At 45.1% G+C, this 26,817-nt stretch overlaps 1 protein-coding gene and 1 pseudogene across 1 annotated transcript in view; one reads left to right on the plus strand and one right to left on the minus strand.

Moving 5' to 3' along the window:
* The window catches only part of OBSCN (obscurin, cytoskeletal calmodulin and titin-interacting RhoGEF), a 188,951-nt gene that overhangs the window by 146,746 nt on the left and 15,388 nt on the right, over nucleotides 1–26,817 (minus strand). The window contains 4 exon segments of the mRNA XM_057708594.1: nucleotides 2,568–2,843; nucleotides 6,502–6,777; nucleotides 10,278–10,553; nucleotides 14,135–14,410. Of these exon segments, the coding sequence (XP_057564577.1) occupies nucleotides 2,568–2,843; nucleotides 6,502–6,777; nucleotides 10,278–10,553; nucleotides 14,135–14,410 (1,104 nt within the window).
* On the plus strand, nucleotides 24,485–25,924 carry LOC130836490 (programmed cell death protein 7-like; annotated as a pseudogene).

Below are 26,817 nucleotides of genomic sequence, written 5' to 3' on the forward strand. Positions count from 1 at the left end.
TTTATGAAGACAACATCCTTCCTTGACTCCTTGAATAGAGAACACAGAAACGAATGGAACTGTGGTGGATGGGCAGGGTATGCTGCAGGAATCCTTTTATGCAGGACACTGTTTCTGAGCTCACTACTCTGTCTCTCTGATGTGGTGAATATCCCTGCATCAGGATCCCCTTATCTTGAAAACTGTAACCTTATGATAATTCCTGATATCGGGTCACAGGAAATGTTCCCACTGTGCTTTTCTTCAAGAAGACAGCATATTGGCTGTACCTTGCCTTTGTCTGTTATCCTTCCATCTGACCACCTAAGAAACTAATTTGGTTTGATTTTGATTGTGAATCATCATCTTTGATTTTTTTCCTTGGATTTCTATCCATCTAGTGCAACCTGTGACTGTCTCTCAAGAATGTTTAATAATTTCCCCACACACAGCCTCCTAGCAACTTTTATCAGACCTGGCATTAGAAACATGATACAATTGTGCTATACTAACTCTTTCAACAAAAATTTCAATTTCCAGGTGTTTCTTGCCAGGACTTAGAGGTAGAAATGTTTTCTGATATTGATTTCTTTATACGCCAATCCTACTCATGAATAGTACATAGTCTAACAATGTATCTCTGGGGTTGTCTGAGTTGATAAGCACATCATCAGCTAATTCCACCTTCAGTGTTTCGAAACCGTTCACCAGTGATTTTATACGCTCCTCCTTCCTCGACACAGAGGTGAGAGTGGCCTAAGTGTACTGTCCCTCAGGTCAAAGATCCAGGTACATGTTAAGTGGAATGTTGTTGTTTTCATCATTGCTGTTTTTGCAGGAATTTTATAATGCTTAGAAAAGGACACTTTAGACAGTTTGCTAAAAACTGTACACCAGGAATTGATATTCTATTTTATCAAACTTTTTGTCCCCAGATAGTAAGTTCAAATCTCGTCAACTATTTCATTTTCCACTCAATTCAGAGGATCACATCTTTCTGCATTCAGTCTCTTAAGGTTAAGCTGTATATGTATTAACGTTGCCAACATTCAACCCAACAGGCAATCCTGGACTATGACTTTCATCACTGACCTCTACCCCCTGAATACATGTCTGAACTCATTTTGCTAACATCTAATTTATGGTTTTGGCCTTGATACTCCAAATCAATAGGTCTGGAATGTCATTCTTCCTGCCTTGCTTGTGTGATTCTTGTATTGATGTTAGCTTCCGTACATAAAGAGAGTTATGGATGTATCTCCTTTTCCTGCCTCTAGGACCATCTCTACAGGCATGGAATAATAGTTTTCCAGCATATTTTGTAGAGAGTAACAGAGAACTAGGGCTGAGAAGATTCTTCATTATTGGTCCTACTCATTGACAAATCATACAACTCTTTGAGTGTTCTATATCTTCTTGTGTCAATTTTCATAGAGTTGGCTAGGAGTTAGCCAAATTTCACAACTTTCAATGGTTTTATCTTAGGATACTCTCTGATATTCTCTGAAAGCCACATTTTTACAAAGCTACACAGTGGGATCTGGGGTATCCATACACACCCACAAATCTTCCTATATGGGCACCCTCTCAACCAGTTATGGGCTGGCACCTAGGAGTCAATGTGGATGGCAGCCCACCCCTATTTGGCATTAAGACTCTCTTCACAGAAGAGAAATTACCTGATTTCTTAGACTCCTCTGTGTTCCAGACACTAGGCAGAGACACTCACTAACCATTAGGAAAATGCAACGAAATAAAGGCTGCTTTGCCAGTCAGAGGCTGCTAGTACAGTAACTCCTCATTAGCAAAGCATACTGACGCGGCAGAAGCAAGTTTTTCCTTTCCATTCCTAGATTCATCAATGTAACACAGGGGCAGTACTGACCAGGAACATCCAAACTGTTTAAAGACAAAGGCAAAATCATGCTGGATTTAAGAAGATCACCCTAGATAGCACAGGTGACTCTCAACCAATCCTCCTTTCTTTCTCCCCTTTCCAAGCACATGACAGAAACCAATGGACCTATTTTTGCTACCTACAGACAACTGGAGCTTCCAATCCAGGGAAAGAAAAGAGGGCATACCAGAAACCTCAAATCTGATCATCCAAAGTTTAATCCTGAGATAATTCCAAGTATGATTGTGTGGCCAATATTTCCCCTAATTCAGGAGCAATGAAATAGTAACACCTGGCCAACCAAAACCACCCCGGAACGCAGTGCCAGATGAGGCCATGTGGTAGCTGTCAGCAAAGACCAAGGATGGGAAGAAAGTCACATCTCCCCCAGCCTACCTCAGACCCCAGCCATCACAGATAGCCAGGGTCCCGACACCAGGAACAACAGGAACATTCTGGGCAGGTGCTAAGACAGTGTGACTGAGCCTTACTGCATGGAAACAGCAGGACACAAACGGCCACTCTTTTTCCATGACACCCTCCCCATCCATCCTCCCCTGGGCCACAGTGGCTATCAAGATGGGACATGGAAGACTCCAGACTACCGTGGAGTAGTAATCTGTGGACGCCACAAGCCAGGCCCCCCATCACCTCCTAATAGGCTAGCTTAGTGGCCTCCTCCACGACTGACCTGTGACATCCAGGTGGAAGGACACCCTCTGGCCCCCGGCCTCGCAGCTGTACTCCCCGGCGTCAGCCTTGCCCGCCTGCTGCACCACCAGCCGCCGCCCACGGCCCGTGGCCTCCACACGCACTTTCGAGCTCGAACTCAGCTTCTTCCCGTCCTTGTACCACGTCACCTCCGTCTGGGCCTGGGCCACCTCGCAGCTCAGCGTGGCGCTGGCCCCCGCCACGGCCTGCACTTCACTGCGTGCCGGCTGCTCCTTGGCAAACACCACCAAGGGCTCTGGGACAGGGAGGGATACACAAGGTCAAAGACTCCATCTCAGTCCAACTCGAGGATGGAAGATGCCTTGGAGGACTGGGGCGGGGAGGGTGGGGGGGACTCGAGGCGGGGGGAGTCAAGGAAGGGAGGGAATGCGGGGATATGTGTATAAAAACAGATGATTGAACTTGGTGTACCCCCCAAAAAAATAATAAATTAAAAAAAAAAAAAAAAAAAAGACTCCACCTCAGTCCGGGCACAGAAGATCTGTATGTGATGGGGCGGGGAGTGAACTGGAGGCTTCTCCAGGCTCAGCCCCAGCCCTGTGTCCTGCTGAAGTCCCCCTGCCTTTCTCAGCAGCAAGTAACACAACTGACACAATCTCCCTTGGGTTCCTGTGAGCTGATACTGTTGCAGGGGCAGGGGTGGTGGTCGGAAAAGACTCCTCCCCTGTTCATGGCATCTGCAGGGTCACAAGGCAACAGTTCCCCAACCTTCCTAGATGATGCCAGAGTCTTTTCCATATGGTTATGCAGGGAACCCTTCACCTGCAGTCCGTGGAAATCGCGGAGGCTCGGTGCCCTGGCCTACGCTTAGTATTGTCAACTAGTGGAAATCGGGTGGGAGTGCTTGTACGTCTCCGTGGCATTCTCTTTCATTGAGGAATAAAGAACCTGTGCATCTTTCCCCATAGGACTGGGTCCCCATTATCCTTTTGTTTTTCCTGGTGACACTATCCAAATCCTTTGCCCACTTACCAAGAGTATGCTCTATCTTTGTTCGATTCATTTAGATACTAGAGAATGACAGATCGGTAAGTTTTAGGGATAGTCTCAACTACGGGGCTCCCATTTCCACTCTCTGATCCAGTCCTCTGATAAATCAAAGTTTTTCCCTTTAATGGTGTCACAATATCCATTTGGTCCCTTTGAGTTTGGAGGATTTGTGTTCTATTTAACAAGTCTTTCCTTGCCCTCAGTCTTTAAACAAACCATTTTATCATCAGATGGTGTTTCAGTTTTTGCCTTTTACTCTGCGGTTTATAACTCACCATTGACTTTTCTATCTGGTGTGAATTGCTAGTATAATTAATTTTTCCATATACTTAACCGGTCCAAGCACAATTTATGAAGACAACATCCTTCCTCGCTTCTCAAATAGACAACACAGAAACAAGTGGAACTGCGGCGGATGGGGAGAGTGTGCTACAAGAATCCTTTTATGCAAGACACTGTTTCTGAGCTCACTACTCTGTCCCTCTGACGTGGTGAATATCCCTGCATGGGGACCCCCTTATCTTGAAAACTGTAACCTTACGATGTCTCTTGACATCACGTCACAGGAAATGCTCCCACCATCGTTTTCTTCAAGAATACAGCATATTGGCTGTGCCTTGCCTTTGGAATCTGTCTGTTATTCTATCTGATCGTGCAAAACACAAATTTCGTTCAATTTTGATTGTGAGTCAACATCTTTGATTTTTTCCTCAGATCTCTATCCATCTCGTGCAACCTGTGACTGTCTCTCAAGAATGTTAAATAATTTCCCCACACAGCCTCTTAGAAACTTTTATCAGATCTGGAATTAGAAACATGATACAATTGTGCTATTCTAACTCTTTCAACAAAAATTTCATTTTCTGGCCAGGACTCAGATGTAGAAATGTTTTCTGCATATTGATTTGTTTACACACCAGTCCTACTCAAGAATCATATGCAGTCTAAAAATTTATCTCTGGGGTTGCCTGAGCTGATAATCACATCATCAGCTAATTCCACCTTTGGTTTTGGTAAACCATTTCCCGGTGATTTCATGCTCTTCCTCACTCAACTCCGGGGTTAGAGTGACCTACGCGTATCGTCCCTCATGTCAAAGGTCCAGGTACAGGTTAAGCGGGGATGATGTTGTCATTATTGTTGCTGTTTTTGCAGGAACTTTATAAACACTTTTATACAGTTTCCTAAGAATTTTATGGCAGAAACTGATGCTCAATTCTATCAAAAATTTTTTTCTTGATATAGGACATGAAAATTTAATCAACCATTTCATTCTCCTCTCATGGAGATGATCACATCTTTCTTCATTCAATCTCTTAATGTTAAGCTTTACATCTATTCATGTTGCCAACATTCAACCCAACGTGCAACCTTGGACTACGACTTTCATCACTGACCTGTTCCCCCTGGATACATGGATGAATACATTTTGCTAACATTTAATTTATGGTTTTGGCCGTGATATTTCCAATCAATAGGTCTGGAATGTCATTCTTCCTGCCTTTGTCTGATTCTCGGATCAACGTAAGGTTCTGTACATAAAGAGAGTTACAGAGTGTATCTCCTTTTTCTACCTCTAGGACCATCTCCACAGGCATGGAATAATAGTTCTCCAAGATATTCTGCACAGCGTACCAGAGAATTTCAAGGCTGAGAAGATTTTTCATTATCGGTCCCACTGATTGACGAGTCACACAACGCTTTGAGCTTTCCGTATCTTCTTGTGCCAATTTTCATAGGGTGTGCTAAGAGTTACCCAAATTTCAAAACTTTTCAATGGTTTTATCCTAGGATACTCTCTGATATTCTCTGAAAGCCACATTTTACAAACCTACATGGTGGGATGTGGGCTGTCTATACATACCCAGAAATCCTACTATACGGGCACGCTCTCAACCGGTTATGGGCTGGCGCCTAGGAGTCAGTGTGGGAAGGCTCCCTCCCCTATTCAGCATTCAGACTCTCTTCAGAGAAGATGAATAACCTGATTGCTTAGCCTCCCCTGACTCCAGACACGAGGCAGAGACACTCACTAACCAAGAGAAAAATGCAATCAAATAAAGGATGCTTTGCCAGTCAGAGGCTGCTAGTACAGTACCTCCTCATTAGCAAACCATACTGACGTGGCAGAAGCGAGTTTTTCCTTTCCACTCCCAGATGCATCAGTGTAACACCAGGTGGAATACTGATGCAGCAGAGCCAAACTGTTTGAAGACAAAGGCAAAATTGTGCTGGATTTAAGAAGATCACCCTAGATAGCACAGATGACTCTCTACTCATCCTCCTTTCTTTCTTCCCTTTCCAAGCACGTGACAGCAAAACATGGCCATATTTTTTGCTACCTACAGGCCAATTGGAGCTTCCATATCAAGGAAAAGGACTGAAGGGCACCCTAGAAACCTCATATCTGATCATCCAAAGTTCATTACTAAGATCATTCCAAAATGATTGTGTGGCCAGTATTTCCCCTAACCCGGAACCAATGAAATTATAACACCTCTGGCCAACCGAATCCCCTCAGCATGAGGTGCCAGAGGAGGCCATGTGGTAGCTGTCAGCAAAGACCCAGGATGGGAGGAAAGTCACATGTCCCCAGGCCTACCTCACACCCCAGGCATCAGCGAGAGCCAGAGTCCCGACACCAGGAACAAAAGGAAGGTTCTGTGCAGGTGCTAACACAGTATCACTGAGCCTTACTGAGTGGAAACAGCTGGACACAATTCGCCCCTCTTCCTTCCACCCTCACCCTCCCCCCCATCCTCCCCTGGGCCACAGCGGCTATCAAGATGGGACATGGAAGCCTGGGAGGCTACAGGTGAGTGCACACAGGTCTGTGGACGCCACAAGCCAGGCCCCCCATCACCTCCTAATAGGCTAGCTTAGTGTCCTCCTCCATGACTGACCTGTGACATCCAGATGGAAGGACACCCTCTGGCCCCCGGCCTCGCAGCTGTACTCCCCGGCGTCGGCCTTGCCCGCCTGCTGCACCACCAGCCGCCGCCCACGGCCCGTGGCCTCCACACGCACTTTCGAGCTCGAACTCAGCTTCTTCCCGTCCTTGTACCACGTCACCTCCGTCTGGGCCTGGGCCACCTCGCAGCTCAGCGTGGCGCTGGCCCCTGCCACGGCCTGCACTTCACTGCGTGCCGGCTGCTCCTTGGCGAACACCACCGAGGGCTCTGGGGACAGGGAGGGATACACGGGGTCAAAGACTCCATCTCAGTCAGGATGGACCCCTGGGCAAAGAAGACCTGGATGGGGAGGTAGGAGAGCCCAGGGAGGAGGGCAGAGGGTGAGCTGGAGGCTTCTCGAGTCTCAGCACCAGCCATGTGCCCTGCTGAAGTCCCCCTGCCTTTCTAGCAGCAAGTTACACAACTGACACAATCTCCCTTGGGTCTCTGTGAGCTGCTCCTTTTGGCGTGTGGCAGGGGGGGATTAAAAAAGACTTCTCCCCTGTTCATGACATCCGCACAGTCACAAGGCAAGTGTTCCCCATCCTTCCTAGATGATGCCAGAGTCTTTTCCATACGGTTATGCAGCAAACTTTTCACCTGCAGTCCATGGAAATCACTGAGGCCCTGGCCTATTCTTAGTATTGTCAACTATTGGAAATCTGGTGGGAGTGCTTTTACCTCCCCGGAGCTTCCTCTTTCACTGAGGAATAATGAAGCTGATCATCTTTCTCCATAGGACTGGGTCCGCGTTACTCTTTTGTTCTCCCTGGTGAGACTATCCAAATCTTTTGACCACTTACCAAGAGTAGGTTCTATCTTTGCTCAATTCATTTAGATACTCAAGAATGACAGATTGGCAGGTTTTAAGGATAGTCTCAACTGTGGGGCTCCCATTTTCACTCTCTTTCCAGTCCTCTGATAAATCAAAGCTTTTCTCTTTAATGGTGTCACAATATCCATTTCATCCTTTGAATTTGGAGAATTTGTGTTCTATTTAACAAATCTTCCCTTGCTCTCAGTCTTTAAAGAAACCACTTTATCATCAGAGAGTGTTTTGGTTTTTGGCTTTTACACTGCAGTTTCTAACGTACCATGAGTTGACTGCTGTCTGGTGTGAATTGCTAGTACAATTAGTTTTTCCATATGGTTAAGTGGTCCAAGCACTATTTATGAAGACAACATCCTTCCTCAATTTCTCGAATAGACAACATAGTCACAAGTGGAATTGCAGCTGGCAGTTTGGGGGTGGGTGCTTTCAGGAATCCATTTGTGCAGCGATCTGACCTCATTACTCTGTCCCTTTGATGTGGTGAATATCCGCGCATGGCGAACTTCTTATCTTGAAAACTGTCACCTTACGAAAATTCTTGACACCAGGTCACAGGAAATGCTCCCACTGTCCTTTTCTCAAGAAAACAGCATATTGGCTGTACCTTGCCTTTGGAATCTATCTGTTATCCTTCCCTCTGACCACCAAAAAACACAGATTGGCTTCATTTTGATTGTAAATCACCATCTTCGATTTTTCCCTCGGATTTCTATCCATCTAGTGCAACCTGTGACTGTCTCTCAAGAATGTTTAATAATTTCCCTACACACAGCATCCTAGCAACTTTTATCAAACCTGGAATTAGAAACAGGATACAACTGTGCTATTCTAACTCTTTCACAAAAATTTGATTTTCCAAGCATTTCTGGCCAGGACTTAGATGTAGGAATGTGTTCTATATACGGAGATGTTTATATACTAATCCTACTCAGAATTGTACTCACTCTAATAATTTATCTCTGGGATTGTCTGAGTTGATAATCACATCATCAGCTAACTCCACCTTTGGTTTTTATAAACCGTTTCCCAGTGATTTTATGCTCCTCCTCACTCAATTCAGTGGTTAGAGTGACCTACGCATATTGTCCCTCCCCTCAAAGATCCAGGTACACATCAAGTGGGATGATGCTGTTGTTCTTGCTGTTTTTGCAAGAAATTTACAAACACTTTTACACAGTTTCCTAAGGATTTTACGGCAGAAACTGATGCTCAATTCTATCAAAAGTTTGTCTCGATAGAGGACAGGATTATTTTATCAACCATTTCATTCTCCTCTCATGGAGGTGATCACATCTTTCTGCATTCAACCTCTTAATGATAAACCTTACATCTATTAACGTTGCCAACATTCAACCCAACATACATTCTTGGACTACGACTCTCATCACTGACCTGTTCCCCCTGAATACATGGCTGAATTCATTTTGCTAACATTTATTTTATGGTTTTGGCCTTGATATATGCAATCGATAGGTCTGGAATGTCATTCTTCCTGCCTTGCTTGTGTGATTCTCGTATTGATGTTAGGTTCTGTACATAAAGAGACTTATGGAGTGTACCTCCTCTTTCTGCCTCTAGGTCCATCTCCACAGGCATGGAATAACAGTCTTCCAGCATGTTTTGTAGAGTGTACCAGAGAACTACAGGGCTGAGATGATTTTTCATCATTGGTCCTACTCATTGACAAGGCATACAACTCTTTGAGTTTTCTATATCTTCTTGTGCCAGTTTTCATCGAGTTGGCTAGGAGTTAACCAAATTTCACAACTTTTCAATGGTTTTATCTTTGGATACTCTCTGATATTCTCTGTAAGCCACATTTTACAAAGCTACACAGTGGGATCTGGGCTATCTATACACACCCACAAATCATCCTATACTGGCACGGTTTCAACTGCCTATGGGCTGGCACTTAGGAGTCAGTGTGGGATGGCAGCCACCCCGATTTGGCATTAAGTCTCTCTTCAAAGAAGAGAAATAACCTGATTTTTTAGCCTGCCCTGTGTTCCAGCCACGAGGCAGAGACACTCACTAACAAATAGGAAAATACAAACAAGTAAAGAATGCTTTGCCAGTCAGAGCTGCTAGTACAGTGACTCCTCATTAGCAAAGCATACTGACGCGGCAGAAGCAACATTTCCTTTCCATTCCCTGATTCATCAATGTAACAACAGGGGCAACATGAACCCGGAACAGCGAAACTGTTTGAAGATAAAGGCAAAAACACGTTAGCGTTAAGAAGATCACCCTAGATAGCACAGCTGATGCTTGACCCATCCTCCTTTCTTTCTTCCCTTTCCAAGCACGTGACAGCAAAACATGGACCTATGTTTTCCTATCTACAGGCAACCAGAGCTTCCATATACAGCAAAAGGAAAGAAGCACATCCCAGAAACCTCAAATCTGATCATCCAAAATTCACTCCTAAGATAATTCCAAAGTGATTGTGTGGCCCATATTTCCCCTAACCCGGAAGCAAAAGAATTATAACACCTGGCCAACCGAAACCCCCCTGGCTTGAGGTGCCAGAGAAGGTCATGTGGCAGCTGTCAGCAAAGACCCAGGATGGGAGGAAAGTCACATCTCCCCAGGCCTACCTCACACCCCAGGCATCACAGAGAGCCAGAATCCTGACACCAGGAACAAGAAAGGTCTGGGCAGGTGCTAAGACAGTGTCACGGAGCCTTACTGTGTAGAAAACAGCTGGACACAAATGGCCCCTCTTCCTTCCACCCTCACCCTCCCCCCCATCCTCCCCTGGGCCACAGTGGCTATCAAGATGGGACATGGAAGCCTGGGAGGCTACAGGCGAGTGCACACACGTCTGTGGACGCCACAAGCCAGGCCCCCCACCACCTCCTAATAGGCTAGCTTAGTGGCCTCCTCCACAACTGACCTGTGACATCCAGGTGGAAGGACACCCTCTGGCCCCCGGCCTCGCAGCTGTACTCCCCAGCGTCGGCCTTGCCTGCCTGCTGCACCACCAGTTGCCGCCCACGGCCCGTGGCCTCCACACGCACTTTCGAGCTCGAACTCAGCTTCTTCCCGTCCTTGTACCACGTCACCTCCGTCTGGGCCTGGGCCACCTCGCAGCTCAGCGTGGCGCTGGCCCCCGCCACGGCCTGCACTTCACTGCGTGCCGGCTGCTCCTTGGCGAACACCACCGAGGGCTCTGGGGACAGGGAGGGATACACGGGGTCAAAGACAACATCTCGGTCAGGAAGATAGCCCCAAGCAAAGAAGACCTAGATGAGGAGATGGGTGGACCTGGTTGGTGGAGTGGGGGTGGTGACGGGGGTGGGGGTGGGGTGGCGGTGAGGAGGGCAAGCTGGAGACTTCTCCAGGCTCTGCACCAGCCGTGTACTCTTCAGAAGTCCCCTTCTCAGGAGCTGCCTTTCTCAGTAACAAGTAACTCCAACGATACATTTTCCCACCGGTCTATGTGAGCTGCTCCAGGAGGGCCGTTTTAAAGGGCTTCTCCCCTGCTCACGGCATCTGCAGCGCCACCAGGCAAGTGTTCCCCAGTCTTCCTAGTTGATACCACAGTCTTTTTCATATGGTTATGCGGGGAACTTTTCACCTGCAGTCCATAGAAATCGCTGAGGCTCGGTGCCCTGGCCTACTCTTAGTATTTCAACTTCTGGCAACCTAGTGGGAGTGCTTGCACCTCCCCGTGTGTTTTCTTTTCACTCTCTGAGGAATAAAGAAGCTGACACCTTTCCCAATAGGATTGGTTCGCCATTACTCTTTGTTCTTCCTGCTGACACTATTCAAATATTTTCCACTTACCAACAGCAGGCTCTCTCTTTGCTCAATTCGTCACTAGGCACTCTTTATACACTTAGATACTAGAGGAATGATAGATTGGTAGGCTTTAAGAATAGTCCCAACTGTGGGGCTCCCATTTTCACTCTCTGATCCAGTCCTCTGATAAATCAAAGTTTTTCCTTTCAATAGTGTCACAATGTCCATTTCAGCCCTTTCAGTTTAGAGCACTTGTGTTCCATTTAAGAAATTTGTCCTTGCCTTCAGTCTTTAAAGAAACCACGTTATCATCAGAGGTTTCTTTGGTTTTTACCTTTTACGCTGAGGTTTCTAACCCACCATGAGTTGAGTTTTGTGTGTGGTGCGATTTGCTAGTATGATTTAACTCTTCCGTATGGTTAACTTGTCCAAGCACAATTTATGAAGACAACATCCTTCCTCAACTTCTCGAATAGACAACACAGTAACAGATGGAATTGCTGCTGGGGGGTGAAGGGAGTGCAGGAATACTTTTATGCAGGGAACTGTTTCTGACCTCAGTACTCTGTCCCTCTGATGTGGTGAATATCCCTGCATCAGGATCCCCTTAATCTTGAAAACTGTAACCTTATGATGATTCTTGACATCACGTCACAAGAAATGCTCCCACCGTCCTTTTCTTCAAGAAAATAGCATATTGGCTGTACCTTGCCTTTGGAATCTGTCTGTTATTCTTCCATCTGACCACCCAAAACACAAATTTGGTTCAATTTTGATTGTGAATCACCATCTTCGATTTTTTCCTCGGATTTCTATCCATCTAGTGCAACCTGTGACTGTCTCTCAAGAATGTTTAATAATATTCCCACACAGCCTCTTAGAAACTTTTATCAGACCTGGAATTAGAAACATGATACAATTGTGCTATTCTAACTCTTTCAACAAAAATTTCATTTTCCAAGCGTTTCTGGCCAGGACTTAGATGTCGAAATGTTTTCTGCGTACTGAGATGTTTACACACCAGTCCTACTCAAGAATCGTATGCAGTCTAATTATTTATCTCTTGGGTAGTTTGAATTGATAATCACAGCATCAGCCAATTCCACCGTTGGCTTTTGTAAACCGTCTCCCGGTGATTTTATGCTCTTCCTCACTCAACTCAGTGGTTAAAATGGCCTATGTGTATTGTCCCTCAGGTCAAAGATCCAGGTACACGATAAGTGGGATGTCGTTGTTCTTGCTGCTGATGTTGTTGTTTTTGCACAATTTTATAACCTTTAAGAAAGGACACTTCTATACAGTTTGTCAAGAATTTTATGGCAGGAAATTGATGCTCAATTTTATCAAACTTGTTGTCTCAAGGTAGGAATTTGAGGTTTAATCAACCATTTGATTCTCTCCTCCCTGAGACGATCACGTCTTTTGCATTCAGTCTCTTAATATCAACCTGTACATCTATCGACGTTGCCAACATTCAATCCAACGTGCTATCCTGGACGACAACTTTCATCACTGACCTCTATCAGGGCCCTGGATACATGGCTGAACTCGTTTTGCTAACATCTAATTTATGATTTTGGCCTTGATACTCCCAATTGATAGGTCTGGAATTTCATTCTTCCTGCCTTTCTTGTGTGATTCTCATATCAATGTTAGATTCTGTGCATAAAGAGAGTTACGGAGTGTATCTCCTTTTTCTGCCTCTAGAACAGGCCTGAAATAAGAGTTTTCCAGCATATTTTGTAGAGATTACCAGAGAACTATAGGGCTGAGAAGATTTTTCATTATTGGTCCTACTGATTGACGAGTCATACAACTCTTTGAGTTTCCTATATATTCTTGTGTCAGTTTTCATACAGTTGGCTAGAATGTAGCCAAATTTCACAACTTTTTAATGGTTTTATCAGAATACTCTGTAATATTCTCGGAAAGCCACATCTTATAAAGCTACACGGTGGGATCTATACACACCCACAAATCATCCTGTACTGGCACGCTCTCAAACTGTTTTGGTTTGGCACCTAGGAGTCAACGTGGGATGCCAGCCCACTCCTGTTTGGCATTAAGACTCTCTTCACAGAAGATGAATAACCTGCTTTCTTAGACTGCCCTGTATCCCAGCCAGGATGCAGAGACACTCACTAACCATTAGTAAAATGCAACAAAATAAAGACAGCTTTGTCAGTCAGAGGCTGCTAGTACAGTGACTCCTCATTAGCAAAGCATACTGACGCAGCAGAAGTGACGTTTCCTTTCCATGCCCAGATTCATCAATGGATCGGCAAGGGCAATACCGACCCAAAACATCCAAACTCTTCAAAGACAAAGGCAAAATCATGTTGGATTAGGAAGATCACCCTAAAGAGCAAAGGTGACTTACTACCAATCCTCCTCTCTTTCTTCCCTTTGCAAGGACGTGGCAAGAAAACATAGGCCTATTTTTTGCTGCCTACAGGCAATCAGAACTTCTATATCCAGGAAAAGGACGGGCATCCCAGAAACCTCCGATCTGATCATCCCAAAGTTCAATTCTGAGATCATTCTAAGTGGAGGTCTCTGGCCAATATTTTCCCAAATCCAGGATCAATGAAACTGTAATCCCTCTGGCCAACCAAGATACCTCCAGCATGAGGTTTCAAACGAGGCCATGTGGTAGCTGTCAGCAAAACCCAAGGATGGGAGGAAAGTCACATGTCCCCAGGCCTACCTCACACCCCCGGCATCAGCGAGAGCCAGAGTCCTGACACCAGGAACAACAGGAAGGTTCTGGGCAGGTATTAAGACAGTGTCACGGAGCCTTACTGAGTGGAAACAGCTGGACACAAATGGCCCCTCTTCCTTCCACCCTCACCCTCCCCATCTATCCTCCCCTGGGCCACAGCAGCTATCAAGATGGGACATGGAAGCCTGGGAGGCTACAGGCGAGTGCACACACGTCTGTGGACGCCACAAGCCAGGCCCCCCACCACCTCCTAATAGGCTAGCCTAGTGTCCTCCTCCACAACTGACCTGTGACATCCAGGTGGAAGGACACCCTCTGGCCCCCGGCCTCACAGCTGTACTCCCCAGCGTCGGCCTTGCCCGCCTGCTGCACCACCAGCCGCCGCCCACGGCCCGTGGCCTCCACACGCACTTTCGAGCTCGAACTCAGCTTCTTCCCGTCCTTGTACCACGTCACCTCCGTCTGGGCCTGGGCCACCTCGCAGCTCAGCGTGGCGCTGGCCCCCGCCACGGCCTGCACTTCACTGCGTGCCGGCTGCTCCTTGGCGAACACCGCCGAGGGCTCTGGGCCAGGGAGGGATACACAGGGTCAAAGACAGCAACACAGTCAGGAAGGACCCCCGGGCATAGAAGACCTGGATGGGGAGGTGGCAAGCCAGGGGAGGGAGGTTGCTGGAGGGCAGCGAGGGGGCAAGCTGGACACTTCTCCAGGCTCAGGCCCAGCCCTGTGCCCTACTGAAGTTCCCCTGCCTTTCTCAGCAGCAAGTAACACAATTGACACAATCCTCCTTGGGTCCCTGTGAGCTGATCCTGTGGGGCAGCAGGCGGGAACAGGGGATGTGGAAAAGACTTCTCCCCTGCTCATGGCTTCTGCCAGGTCACAAGTCAACTATTCCCTAAACTTTCTAGATGATGCCACAGTCCTTTCCACACAGTGATGCAGGGAACTTTTCACCTGCAGTCTGTGGAAATCGCTGAGGCTCAGTGCCCTGGCCTACTCTCAGCAGTGTCAACTTGTGGCAGTCTGGTGGGATGCGTGCACCTCCCCGAGGCTTTCTTTTTTATCATGTGAGGGATAAAGAAGCTGAGTACCTTTCCCCTGAGAACTGAGGTCCCTGTTACTCTTTTCTTCTTCCTGGTGACGCTATTATGTCTGTTCCCCACCGAGCAGTAGTGGGCTCCTTATTTTCTGGATTCATCTCTAGACACTCTTTATACATTTAAACATAAGAGGATGACAGACTGGTAGGTTTTAGCGATTGGCCCAGCTGTCAGCTCCCATTTTCACTGTCTGATGGAGTCCTCTGGTAAATCAAAGTTTTTCCTTTCAATAGTGTCACAATGTCCATTTCGCCCCTTTGAGTTTAGAGCATTTCTGTTCCATTTAAGAAATCTTTCCTTACCTTCAGTCTTTAAAGTAACCACTTTTCTAACCCGCCCCGAGTTGACTTTTTGTGTGCTGCAAATTGCTTTTTGTGTGCTGCAAATTAATCTTTCCGTATGGTTAAGTAGTCCAAGTTTCTAGTTGGGATATTGTGGAAAACTTTCACTGTGCACAACTTTCTAGGTCAGGAACTGTGGGGTTATGATGGCTGCATAATGTGCAGGGCATGTTCTCATCTGCAGTGAATGATATTTACTGAGGCTCCACTCTCGCCTACTCTCACTGTTGGCGATATGGTTTGAACAAAATGTACCTCCTGTGTTGCTCGTTTGCATTTTTTCTGATGACTCAAAGTAAAGAACCCTTTCTGATGTTTTTGGTCATCAGCGCTTGCTCTTCTGTGGTGTCACTGTTCAAAGTTTTTTGCCCTATTTTCAATAGCATTGTCTGTCATTTGTATGTTCATTTGAAGGACCTTTTTATGTATTTAAATGCTAGGCACTGAGAAGCGTGTGTGTCCTAAATATCTTCCACATCTGTGTGGTTTGCCTTTTCACTAACTTATGCTATCTTCTGCTGAATCTATCAATACATATTTAGTTTTAAGGTAGTCAAATACATCAATTTTTTTTTCATTATTGTTAGTGCACTTGTATTCTAAGAAATCATTCTTTAACCTGAGATAATTAAAACCATCTGTGTTATCACCTAAGAGTTTTATGATTTCCCTTTCTATTCTGTGGTCTCTAACACAACATGAGTTGACCACATGCGGTATGAGTTACTGGTCTTATTTTTTTTCTATATGGTTAAATGGTTCAAGTACCATTTATTAATACCATGTTGTCTCTACTCCTTGCACAATTCCACGGTTTTTTAAAGGAGAAGAGGAATGTGGTCACCCATTCACGCGCAGGTCTGTGTCTGAGATCACTATTCTGGTCCTTTGGTCTGTGTATCTATCCTTGCAATGAGACACTATTGCATTAATTACTGTAGCTTTATAACAGTCTTGATATCTGGTTTAGCAAATAACTCACCTTTTGCTCTTCTTCAAGAGTGTATTGACTGTACATGGTCTTTGCAATTTACTTCTCAATTTTCAAAATCCCCATTAAACAAACACTTTTTGGATTTTAATTGATATTGGACACTTTTGATTCTTCCATGGATTTCTACCAAACTATTTAGAACTCCAAGGGGAATTCTTACATAGAATGTTCTAACAGAAGACAAAAAGAAATCAATATCTGCTTTGAAAAGAGAATTCCAGACCTCACATGTGCGTATCTCAAGCACATAACAACCAATTCTCTGGTCTCTGTTTACTTTCCACACATATTGCAAATAAAATGGATCCTGATTTTGTTACATGTAGATGCATAGATAACTTCCACGTCCACGTACAAGGAAGAAAGTGTTCAGAACACCTAAAATTTTGATAATCCATAGTTCTGTCTTGAGATAAATCCAAGTATGATTGTACCCTTGTCCTGGCTTAATGAAATTCAAACATCTCTCCCTAGCATGAACCCACATGCACTGCTGGGTCAGGGCATCTAGGAGCTGTCAGGACATCCAGGAGGAGCAAATTCACATACCCACAGTTGAAAGGCATCTGGTCTACCTCAGATTCCAAGTGCAAGACAGAACCAGAGTCCCAGACACCAAGAAATACACGGGAAGGTTCTGGGAAGATGCTGGGAACTGAAGACTGTGCCTTACTGTGTGGAAACACAACTCAGGGCTTACAGGAACACCTTTCTCCCTTCTGTTCACACCCTGCCCATTCAGCCTCCCTTGGCCCAGCCATGCATATGAAAATGGGTGGTTGGGAGGATGGAAGGCTAAAAGAGATGAAGTCTAGTGGAAAGATCATCAGGTCTGTCAGGGGTGCTAGCCAGTCCCATCACCACACAAGGCTAAGTTATTGCCTCCAAAAACTAACCTGTGACATCCAGGTGGAAGGAGACCTTCTGGCCCCCGGCCTCACAGCTGTACTCCCCGGCGTCTGCCTTGCCAACCTGCTGCATCACCAGCCTTCGGGTGCAGCCCTTGGCCTCCACGTGCACTTTTGAGCTCGAACTCAGCTTCTTCCCGTCCTTGTACCACATCACCTCCGTCCGGCCCTGGGCCACCTCGCAGCTCAGTGTGGTGCTGGCCCCCACCATGGCCTGTACTTCCTTATGCGCTGGCTGCCCCTTGATAAACACTGCAGAGGACTCTGGGCACAGAAAGGGACACATAGTGTCAGAGACACAAAGCTTGTACCAGCCTATGAGACCAAAATTTCAGAGTTCAGTAGGTTTTCTCCTTGGAGCCAGTGATGCCATGTGCCTAGTAGGGTGTAGAGTTGTGTTTACAAACGTATGTCTCAAGTAGGGATGTTCTGACTCACGAGCAATTCCGAAGGCTGGAGGAAGGCAGCCAACATTATTCTAGCCTCTGTCACAGCTAGTTCATTGTCTTTCCCACGTGACACTCACCTCTGGTGGGCAGGTTGCGTTGTTTCCTCTTGTATCCCCCAAACCAGGCACACGCTATGTCCTCCACAAACAATTCTACATTTTTCTAGGTATAACTCACGTGTAAAGTGCACTAATTCATTTACACAGCTCAATGAAGTTTAGGTGTACCTATCCCCATGTGACCAAAACACATCAACAAACAGAACATTTCTAGCTCCCCATTCTCTATGGACCACTCCCCAAGAGCAACCACTATTCTGACCTCTATCACCATCAATTACGTTAGTCTGTTCTTTGATTTCATGTGAATGGAATTATACATTATGTGTTCTTTGAGTCTGTTTTCTTTCACTCAACATAATGTCTGCAAGATCTGTCCCTGTTATTATGCATGTAGCAGCAGTCAGTTTTTTCATATTGATGTACAGGATTCTGTTGTATGAGCAAGCACCACAATTCATTTTTCCTTTTTTCTTGTGGTTCATTTGGCTTGTTTCCAATTTGGAGATATGACATGTAAAGCTGCCGTGAATATTCTTTTATGTATCTTTTAGAGCACCAGAACTGTTGGAACATAGAAACATTTACTTTTAGCTTTAGCAGATATGTCCAGTTTTCCAAAATTGTTGTACCAACTTGCACTCCCACCAGCAGTGTGTTAGCGTTCCAGTTCTCCACATCCTAACCAACAGCTGATATCATCAATTTTAATAACTGTATATGTTCCATTAAACCCAAATGAATACACGTAGGATCTCAGAGAGTCTATGCTATAGATGCAGTCACTCATTCATTCATTCACTCACTGATGCAACTGATGTCAACGGAGGTCCCATTATCTGCAGGCACTATGGGGGTAGCTAGGAATGCTACACCATAGCTGGAAATGTGAATGACACAGTCTCTGATCTTACAGATCTTACCTTCTACTGAGGAAAGACAAACAAACATACAAACTTGACAACAATAATGTAATACTATGGTGAGTGCTGTGATGAAATAAGACAGGGTGACATGCTGGAGAGAAGGGACTGATTGGTGACTTAGACTTGGTGGTCAGAGCAACCCTTGCTAAGGAGTGATGTTTACATGAAGTGCTAAATGATAAAAGGGAGGCAGCTTTGATGAAAGCTGAGGGGAGTCATTCTAACAGACACGGGAGCTAGGGTCAGTGCTCTCCTAGAGGGGTAGATGTGAAGTGAGTGGGGAAGGTAAAAGGGAACTGCACTTTTGGAACCACATTGGGCATCTGATATTCTCCTCTAGACATAGCTGCTCCTTGGTGCGGCATGACAATAAAAGGGCTGCTACTATGAAACAGGAAAACTGGTCATGCTGTGGACACCTTGTGTGAACAGAGAGAGAGAGTTAGAGATTGGGGAGCCAAGCTTCCAGGGAGAAGCGATCTTGTAGAATTGAGCCCCACACTCAGCCACATTCCCCTCAAGGTGTTTCATGAGTTCCACAGCTGCATGGCCCAGGAGACTATGAAGCCAAGCAGAAAACTTCTGAAAACTATAGGAGACTTTTTAGCACCTTGCATTACCAGAGAGACAAAGATTAGAGTTGAGTGTCTGCCTGAAAAGAGACCCCCGTCCATACCCCAAGTCTCTGCAGGAATCCTTGGAGGACTATGCCCAGGACTAGGGACAAACCAGAGATAGATGACCCTGATCAAAACTGTAAGCAGCCTTGGGTCAGTGCAGTCCTAGAATAAAGTTCTTGGTTGTTTTCTCCTTCCTTGGCAAAGGAAATACTGGTCTTCTTTCTAAAGTAAGATAACACCATCCATATTCAAAAAGTTTTCTCAAACAATGTCTGATGGTCAACTGAAAATTTTCTGGCATGCCAAGGACAAGATTAAATAGAAATCCAAAACAGGCAATATCAGATAATCAGTTTCATGGCTATCACACCAGGATATAACCATGATAATATTTCTTTACTATGAAAGAAAAGAAAATAGATTAAATATAAAAATTTTACTACAGAATCTAGAATCTATAGTATCTATAAGAAATTAAACAAATGGAAATTACAAAACTGGAAAATACAATAACTTAAAGTAAACACACTATAAATGGGTTTGAGAACAGATTAGATATAGAAGAATAGAAAATTAGTGAATTGGAAGACAGATCAAAAGAAAAAATCCAGACTAAAGCAGAGAGAGAAAAAGAATGACGAGGTAGAGCAAAAGAGAGATGCATATGAGACATGTGAGAAACCATACTCTATGGCTGAGCAAAGACAAAATTCCACAGACTCAAAACGCTCTGCAATCCTAGCTGGGATGAATACAAAGAAAACCACATGTAGGTTCATCAATGTAAACCGCCAAAAATCAAAACAGAAAACAATATCTTAAAAACAACAGGAAAAGAAAAAACAACCCTGAGGGAACATAATAAATCTGACAGTTGATGTTCAAAAAAATACATGTAGTCTGGAAGACAGTGGAATAGTCTCTTTAAAAAAAATTTTAATATGGAGGGGAGGTTACACTGTAATCTGATACCCAGAGAAAACAGCCCTCAGACTATTGGGCCTAAATCCTGGCTCTGTAATTCTCTGGCTATATGAACTCTGGCAAGTTAAAGAATTTCCTTGTGCCTTATCTTAAAATAGGAACAATCAGAATTCCTCTTCCTGAGGTGGTTGTGAAGTTTACACAAGTAAAAAGTCCAGAAGTACTTCATAAAATCTGGCCCTTGGCATGTAATTCATAACTGCTAGCTGCTATGTGGTAAGTTTTGTGAGACAACAGGCTTCTAGATGGCATGACTGCACACTCCCACTCCCTAATAATTAACCTGAGGAACATAAGAAGGACCTCAAGGAACCCACCTGTGATATCAAGGTGGAAGGAGACCTTCCAGCCCCTGGCCTCTCAGCTGTACTCCTCAGCATCTGCCTTGCCCATGTGCTGCACCACCAGCCTCTGGGCACCACCTCTGGCCTTCACACACACTTCTGAGCCTGAGCTAAGTTTCCTTCCGTCCTTGAACCATGTCACCTCTGCCTAGGCCTGGGCTACCTCTCAGCTTAGTGCAGCACTGGCTCCCACCTCAGCCTGCACTTCCCTGTATGCTGGATGCTCCCTGGAAAACATCAGTGTGGGCTCTGTGAACAGGAAGGAACACATAGTCAGAGACAATCAAATGCCTAGAACTGGGTGAGGGCCCACCTTCTGAATCTCAAAACCACAATGCCTTGGCCGCAAGCCAGCCCTATTCCTAGCTTTCTCAATGCAGAGAACTTCCCACTCAGAGTAAGCACCTAATAACAGAGCTTTAAAATACATGAAGCAGAAATTGACAGAATTGAAAGTAAAACCAGAAAGTCCACAATTATAGGTGGAGATTTCTACACTCTTCACACAATGATTGAGAGAACTAGCAGACAGAAAATCATCAGGGGCTAAACCAATAACCAACATGATCTGACACTTGCAAGACATTCCACCCAACAGCAGCAAACTAGACATTCCTTTCAAGTATACATGGAACATTCACCAACATATACAATATAATGGTTCACAAAAGAAAGTTCTAAAAATTTCTAAAATTTTAAAAAATATAAAGACTAGAAATCACTAACAGATAGGAAACAGTAAAATCTATAAACACTTGGAAATTAAACAACATACCTCTGAACAATACAGGAGTCGAAGAAGAAGCCTCCAGGGAAATTAGTAAATATTTTAAGCTAAACAACAATGAAAATATAACATATCAAAATCTGCAGGATAAAGTTAAAGCAGCACTTAAGAGGAAATTTACCATATTAAATATTTATATTAGAAAAGAAGAAAGATTTCAATCAGAAATCTAAGCTCCACCTTAAGAAATTCAAAAAAGAAAAGCAGAAGGAAGGAAATAATAAGGATAAGAACAGAAATCAATGAAGTTTAAAAAGATAAAGTCAATGAAACCTGTATCTGGTTCTTTGAAAAGTTCAATAAAATTGATAAACCTCTAGTAAGAAAAAAAGAAAGGACATAAACTAACAATACCAAGAATGAAACAATGAATATCACTACATATCCTGCAAATATAAAAAGTGTAATAAAGGAATACTACAAACAACTCTATGACAAGAATTAAACAAATTTGATGAAGCAAAGCAGTTCCTCAAAATCCACAAACTACCAAAACTTGCCCAGAGGAAACAGATAACTTGTATACTTTCGTAACTATAAATAAAATGTTTTTATCATTTAGACCTTCCAAAAATGAAATCTCTGGGCCAGAATGACTTCATTGGTTTAGCCAGTGAAATAACTAAAAAGGAAATTAAAGAAGGAATAGAAACAACACAGATCCAACACAATCTCTTGCAGAAAACAGGGAACACTTTTCAACACATTTTGTGATGGCAGCATTATCCTGATACCAAAGCCACACAAAGACAGTATAAGAAAGCTACAAACCAAAATTCCTCATGAACATAAATACAAAACATTCAACCAAATATTGTCAAATTGAATCCAGTAACTTATAAAAAGAGTAACATACCACAATCAAATGGGCATAATCCCAGAAATTCAAGGTTGGTTTAATATTTTAAAACCACTCCAAGAGATGTCAGCAAAAATGGCAAAATAACAACTTTTTAAAAATCTCTCCTCCATGAAATTAATTAAGACATTTGTGAAAAATCATTATAATCAACTTTCTCAGAGCTTTGGAAATTAACCAAAGGCTTATAGCAATCTGGGGAGCATAGTTAAGAAAAACAGCCAAATCCTGGTAAGAACAGCAAGATCTGTGGTGTTTTAACTTGCTCAATTCTCATATCCTCCTCCCTGGTTCTCAGGTAGCCTTGAAAACCAATAGTCCACTATCACAATGAAAACCAGCAACCTGGAAGCCACCTGATAGGGTAAGAACGAGAGGAGAGCTCTTTCAAAGTCCCAATCCCAGAGAACTGTCATTATTTAAACTGACTGGTGGTTCCCTGGAAAACCCCACTCACAAGCCTGTCTTTACTTATTCATTATTCAAGTCTGGACAAAAGCTCACCAACTACAAACAGTTTTCCCCATGAGCATTTCTGAACGTGGCTCTTTGAGTTTGTGGATAACAACTGGCAGACAACAGGCTAATCAATGGGCTCAAAAGGAAAAGCTGGATTATGAGATGTCCACAGAGGGCTTTGGAAACTCTGACCCTTTCCTGGACATCTAGAAGGCCACACATACATGGATACTCAGGAAACACCCAGGAAGACCCTAAAGTCACACATCTGGCTGCCCATGTGACTCTTCAGAAGCATGATGTAAAGGCACAGGTGGACGTGTCTGAGTGTTATACGCATGCACCAACACCCACACAAAGTCCCCTGACAAAAACTAGGAGAATTACTGGTTATAGATATCTGAGGAAATCACTATCAAATCATTAGCAGACCAATAAGCCAACTGAAGAGAGACGTCAGTGTCTCACACAGTAAAAAAATACAGACTTCATAGAATTAGTCCAGAAAAGTCACTGAACATGCAAGCAACAGCAACAAAAACAAACAGCAACAACAACAACAAACACCAGGGAGGACGGGAGAATCTGAACTCCAGTGCTTCCACATATTATCACTTCATATCCCAGTTATCAACAAAGAATTATATGGCATGCAAAGAAACAAGAAAACATGGACCACTCACAGGCAAAGAAGCAGTCATCAGAAACCGTGCTTGAGAAAGCCCAGATATTGGGCTTAGTAGAAAAACTCTTTACATTAGCTATTTTAAATATGTTTGTAAAAACTAGAGGAAACCATTTACAATGAAATAAAGGAATACATGAGGACAATGTCTCACCAAATAAAGCATATCCATTAAAAAGATAAGCTTTTTTTAAATAGAAATTTCAGATTTAAAAAGTATAATAACTGAAAAGAAAACTTCACTAGAGGTATTAAACAGCCAATTTAAGCAAGCAAAAGAAAGAATCAGTAGTGAAAGATAGGTCTTCTGAAACTAGCAAGTCTGAGGACCAGAAAGAAAAAAAGAATGAAGAAAACGAATAGAGCCTCAGATAACTGTGGGACAACATGGGTTGTACCAATACATGCTTAATGGGAGTCCACATGAGAGGAGAGAGAGAAAGAGGCAAAGAGACTACCTGAAGTAATAATGGTCAAAAACTTCCAAAATTTGATGAAAGACATGAATCTACACATTTAACAAGCTCAACAAACTCCATGCAAGATAAACTAAAAGAGATTCACACGAAAACAATGTCAAATTGTCAAAAATTCAAAAAAGAGCGAAAGTATCTTGAAAGCAGCAAGAGACAAGTGACTTGTCACATACAAGAGCTCCTCAGTAAGACTAACAGCTGATTTCTCTTCAGAAACCACACAGGCCAGAAGGCTGTTGGATGATGGATTTAAACTGCTAAAAGAAAAACCTATCAACCAAGATTTTTAGATGTGCCAAAGCTGTCCTTCAAAAATGAAAGAGAACTTAATACATTCCCAGATGAACAAAACCTGAGGATTTTGTTGCAATTAGAACTGTCCTACAAAAAGCGCTAAAGGAGTCCTTCAGGCCAAAACGAAACGATACAAGACAGTAACTTGAAGCCATATGAAAAAACAAAGAACCAAAGTACATGCAGCTACACAGGTAAATATAAAAGCCAGTATTATAACAGTATTCTTATTTTGTAATTCCTCTTATTTCCTACATGACTTAAAATACAAATGCATAATTATAAAACTATAAAGGTAATGGAACACATTACGTAGAAAGACATAAACTGTAAGACTCCCTCCGTGGTGGCCATGGCTCTGCCACTTCTTCACCCCGGGTGGCCCGGGCCCCCGCCCCCACAGCCGCCGCCTCCCGCTGCCTTCCGCTGTCCGCCACCGCGCTACCCTCCCGGGCTCTCCCGCCACCCCTTCCCCAGCGGCCCGGCCCCTTCGAGGGGCCTCCGCCCCCCTCTTCCAGCCCCCGCTGGCTCTGCGGCCCCGGGCGCGCGGGGGAAGCCTCCCGCGGCGGCGTGGGCGGCGGCGGCTCCTTCTCTCCGGTGCCGCCGCCCCAGTGCCGGCCCTTCCTACGGAACGACGCCGGTGAGCGGCCGCGGCCGCCTCCAGGCCCGGGGCCGCCCCGGAGCCCGCGCTGGCCTGAGGCACCGCCGCCGTCTGACGTGCTCGGAGACACGGCCCTGCAGCGCCCGCGCGACCGGCAGTGGCCAGAGCCGGCGTTCGCAACCCCGCGGCTGGCCGGCCGCCCGGTGCCCCCCCGCGCGCGCGCGCGCGCCCGCCGGACCCAGCCTGGGCGAGGGGCGCGCCCGGTTGCGCGGGGCCCTGCGCCTGGCGCGGCAGCTGCGCGACCCCGGGCCAGGCCCTGCGCGAGGCAGAGGCCGACGGCGCGGCCTGGACCCAGCTGCACGCGCAGGACCAGCCGCTGCGCGCCTAGCTAGCCGAGCGACTACAGCTGCTGAGCCAGGCCGCCTGCGTGGGCAAAGTGCGGCGCAGGCTGCAGAGGGTCCGGCGCCGCCCGCTGCGGCTTCGCGAGAGGGCCTGGGAACGCGGGGCCGCCCGGGAGGCGGAGGCAGCGCGGGCAGCGGAGCGCGAGCAGGCGATTGACTGCTGGAGGGTCAAGTGCGTGCGGGACGTGGAGAAGAAGCGGGAGCAAGAACTTAAAGCTGCTACTGATGGTGTCTTATCTGAAGTGAGGAAAAAACAAGCAGACACCAAAAGAATGGTGGGCATTCTTCGGGCCTTGGAGAAATTGAGGAAACCCAGGAAAGAGGCTGCAGCAAGGAAGGGGGTCTGTCCTCCAGCCTCAGCAGATGAGACTTTTGAGCATCACCTTCAGTGACTGAGAAAACTCACTACAAAACGCTCCGAACTATATGAAGCTGAAGAGAGACCGCCCTCAGAGTCATGTTGAAAGGAGAACAAGAGGAAGAGAGGAAAAGAGAATTAGAGAAGAAACAGAGGAAAGCAAAAGAGAAATTTTTACTCCAGAAACGTGAAATTGAGTCCAAGTTATCTGGGGATCCAGATGAGTTCCCACTCGCTCATCTCTTGCAGCCTTTCTGGCAGAATTACCTCCAGGCTGAGCACTCCCTGCCAGCGCTCATCCAGATAAGTCATGATTGGGATCAGTACCTGGCGCCATCAGATCATCCCAAAGGCACCTCCGTTCCCCAGGGATGGGTCCTTCCCCCGCTCCCCAGCAACCACATCTGGACAACCGCCATTAAGCTGCATTAGTAAAGATGCTCCAGGAGTGTCATCCAGCCAAGGCTCTTTCCAGCTTTAAGCATTAGTGATGCTGCCATCTTCTTGTACAGTAAGCTAAATCACAACCTCTAAACTCCATGTGACATCGCCCTACCCAGAGTTACATTTTCCTTCCATCCTCTGTCCTGGCCAGAGGTGCCTCTTGAATCAGGAGATTAATATGGTTCTTCAGGAAAGGACCTAGGTGAACTGAGGTTACGACGACAGGAATTCGCCTTGGTTCACCAAGTTTGCCTCTGTTTTGAGGGACTTGGTCCAGAGTGCCTTGTAAGTTTACTCTTATCATTCTTGTTTGGTGATGGGTAAGTACACTCTATATATTCATACCCTTGACACAGGTGCGCACTGGATAGATTTACCAGTTGTTCCCCCAGTACTGCTTGTTAAGGCAAACTTGATGCAAAATCTCCTTAACTTTCTTACCCACAGAGCCCCCTAACTTCCTGGAAGAAATGTCAGGAATGCTTTATCTTCAGTTTTGTGAATCACACTTTTGGTGCAGCTGGAGAGGCTGGGCTGCTAGAAAAGCTGGTGGCCTCGTCTGGTAGTCATGTGAATAACTTAGAAAGCCTGAAGAGTACCTGTACCCAAAATGGATTGTGTTTTAATGGATGATGGCTGCATTTTCCACAGGTTAGAAGGATCCTAATGAAAGCATCTGCTTTTTAAGTTCCTAGAGGTCTGGTTGTTCAGAATCCCCAAGCATAAAAATTAATTTCCTTATGGGAGTGGGACCTTGATTAACCTCACTCAGTCACATTGTGGGAGCCAGTATAGTGGAAACTGGAATTTTCTTAGGAACTCAAGCTTCCAAAAATATACATGCATTTTAAGCTGGGGGAAAAGCAGGTAAAAATAATAAA

The sequence above is a fragment of the Hippopotamus amphibius genome, chromosome 15 (genome assembly GCF_030028045.1).
Source record: "Hippopotamus amphibius kiboko isolate mHipAmp2 chromosome 15, mHipAmp2.hap2, whole genome shotgun sequence".
Classification (NCBI taxonomy): domain Eukaryota; kingdom Metazoa; phylum Chordata; class Mammalia; order Artiodactyla; family Hippopotamidae; genus Hippopotamus; species Hippopotamus amphibius.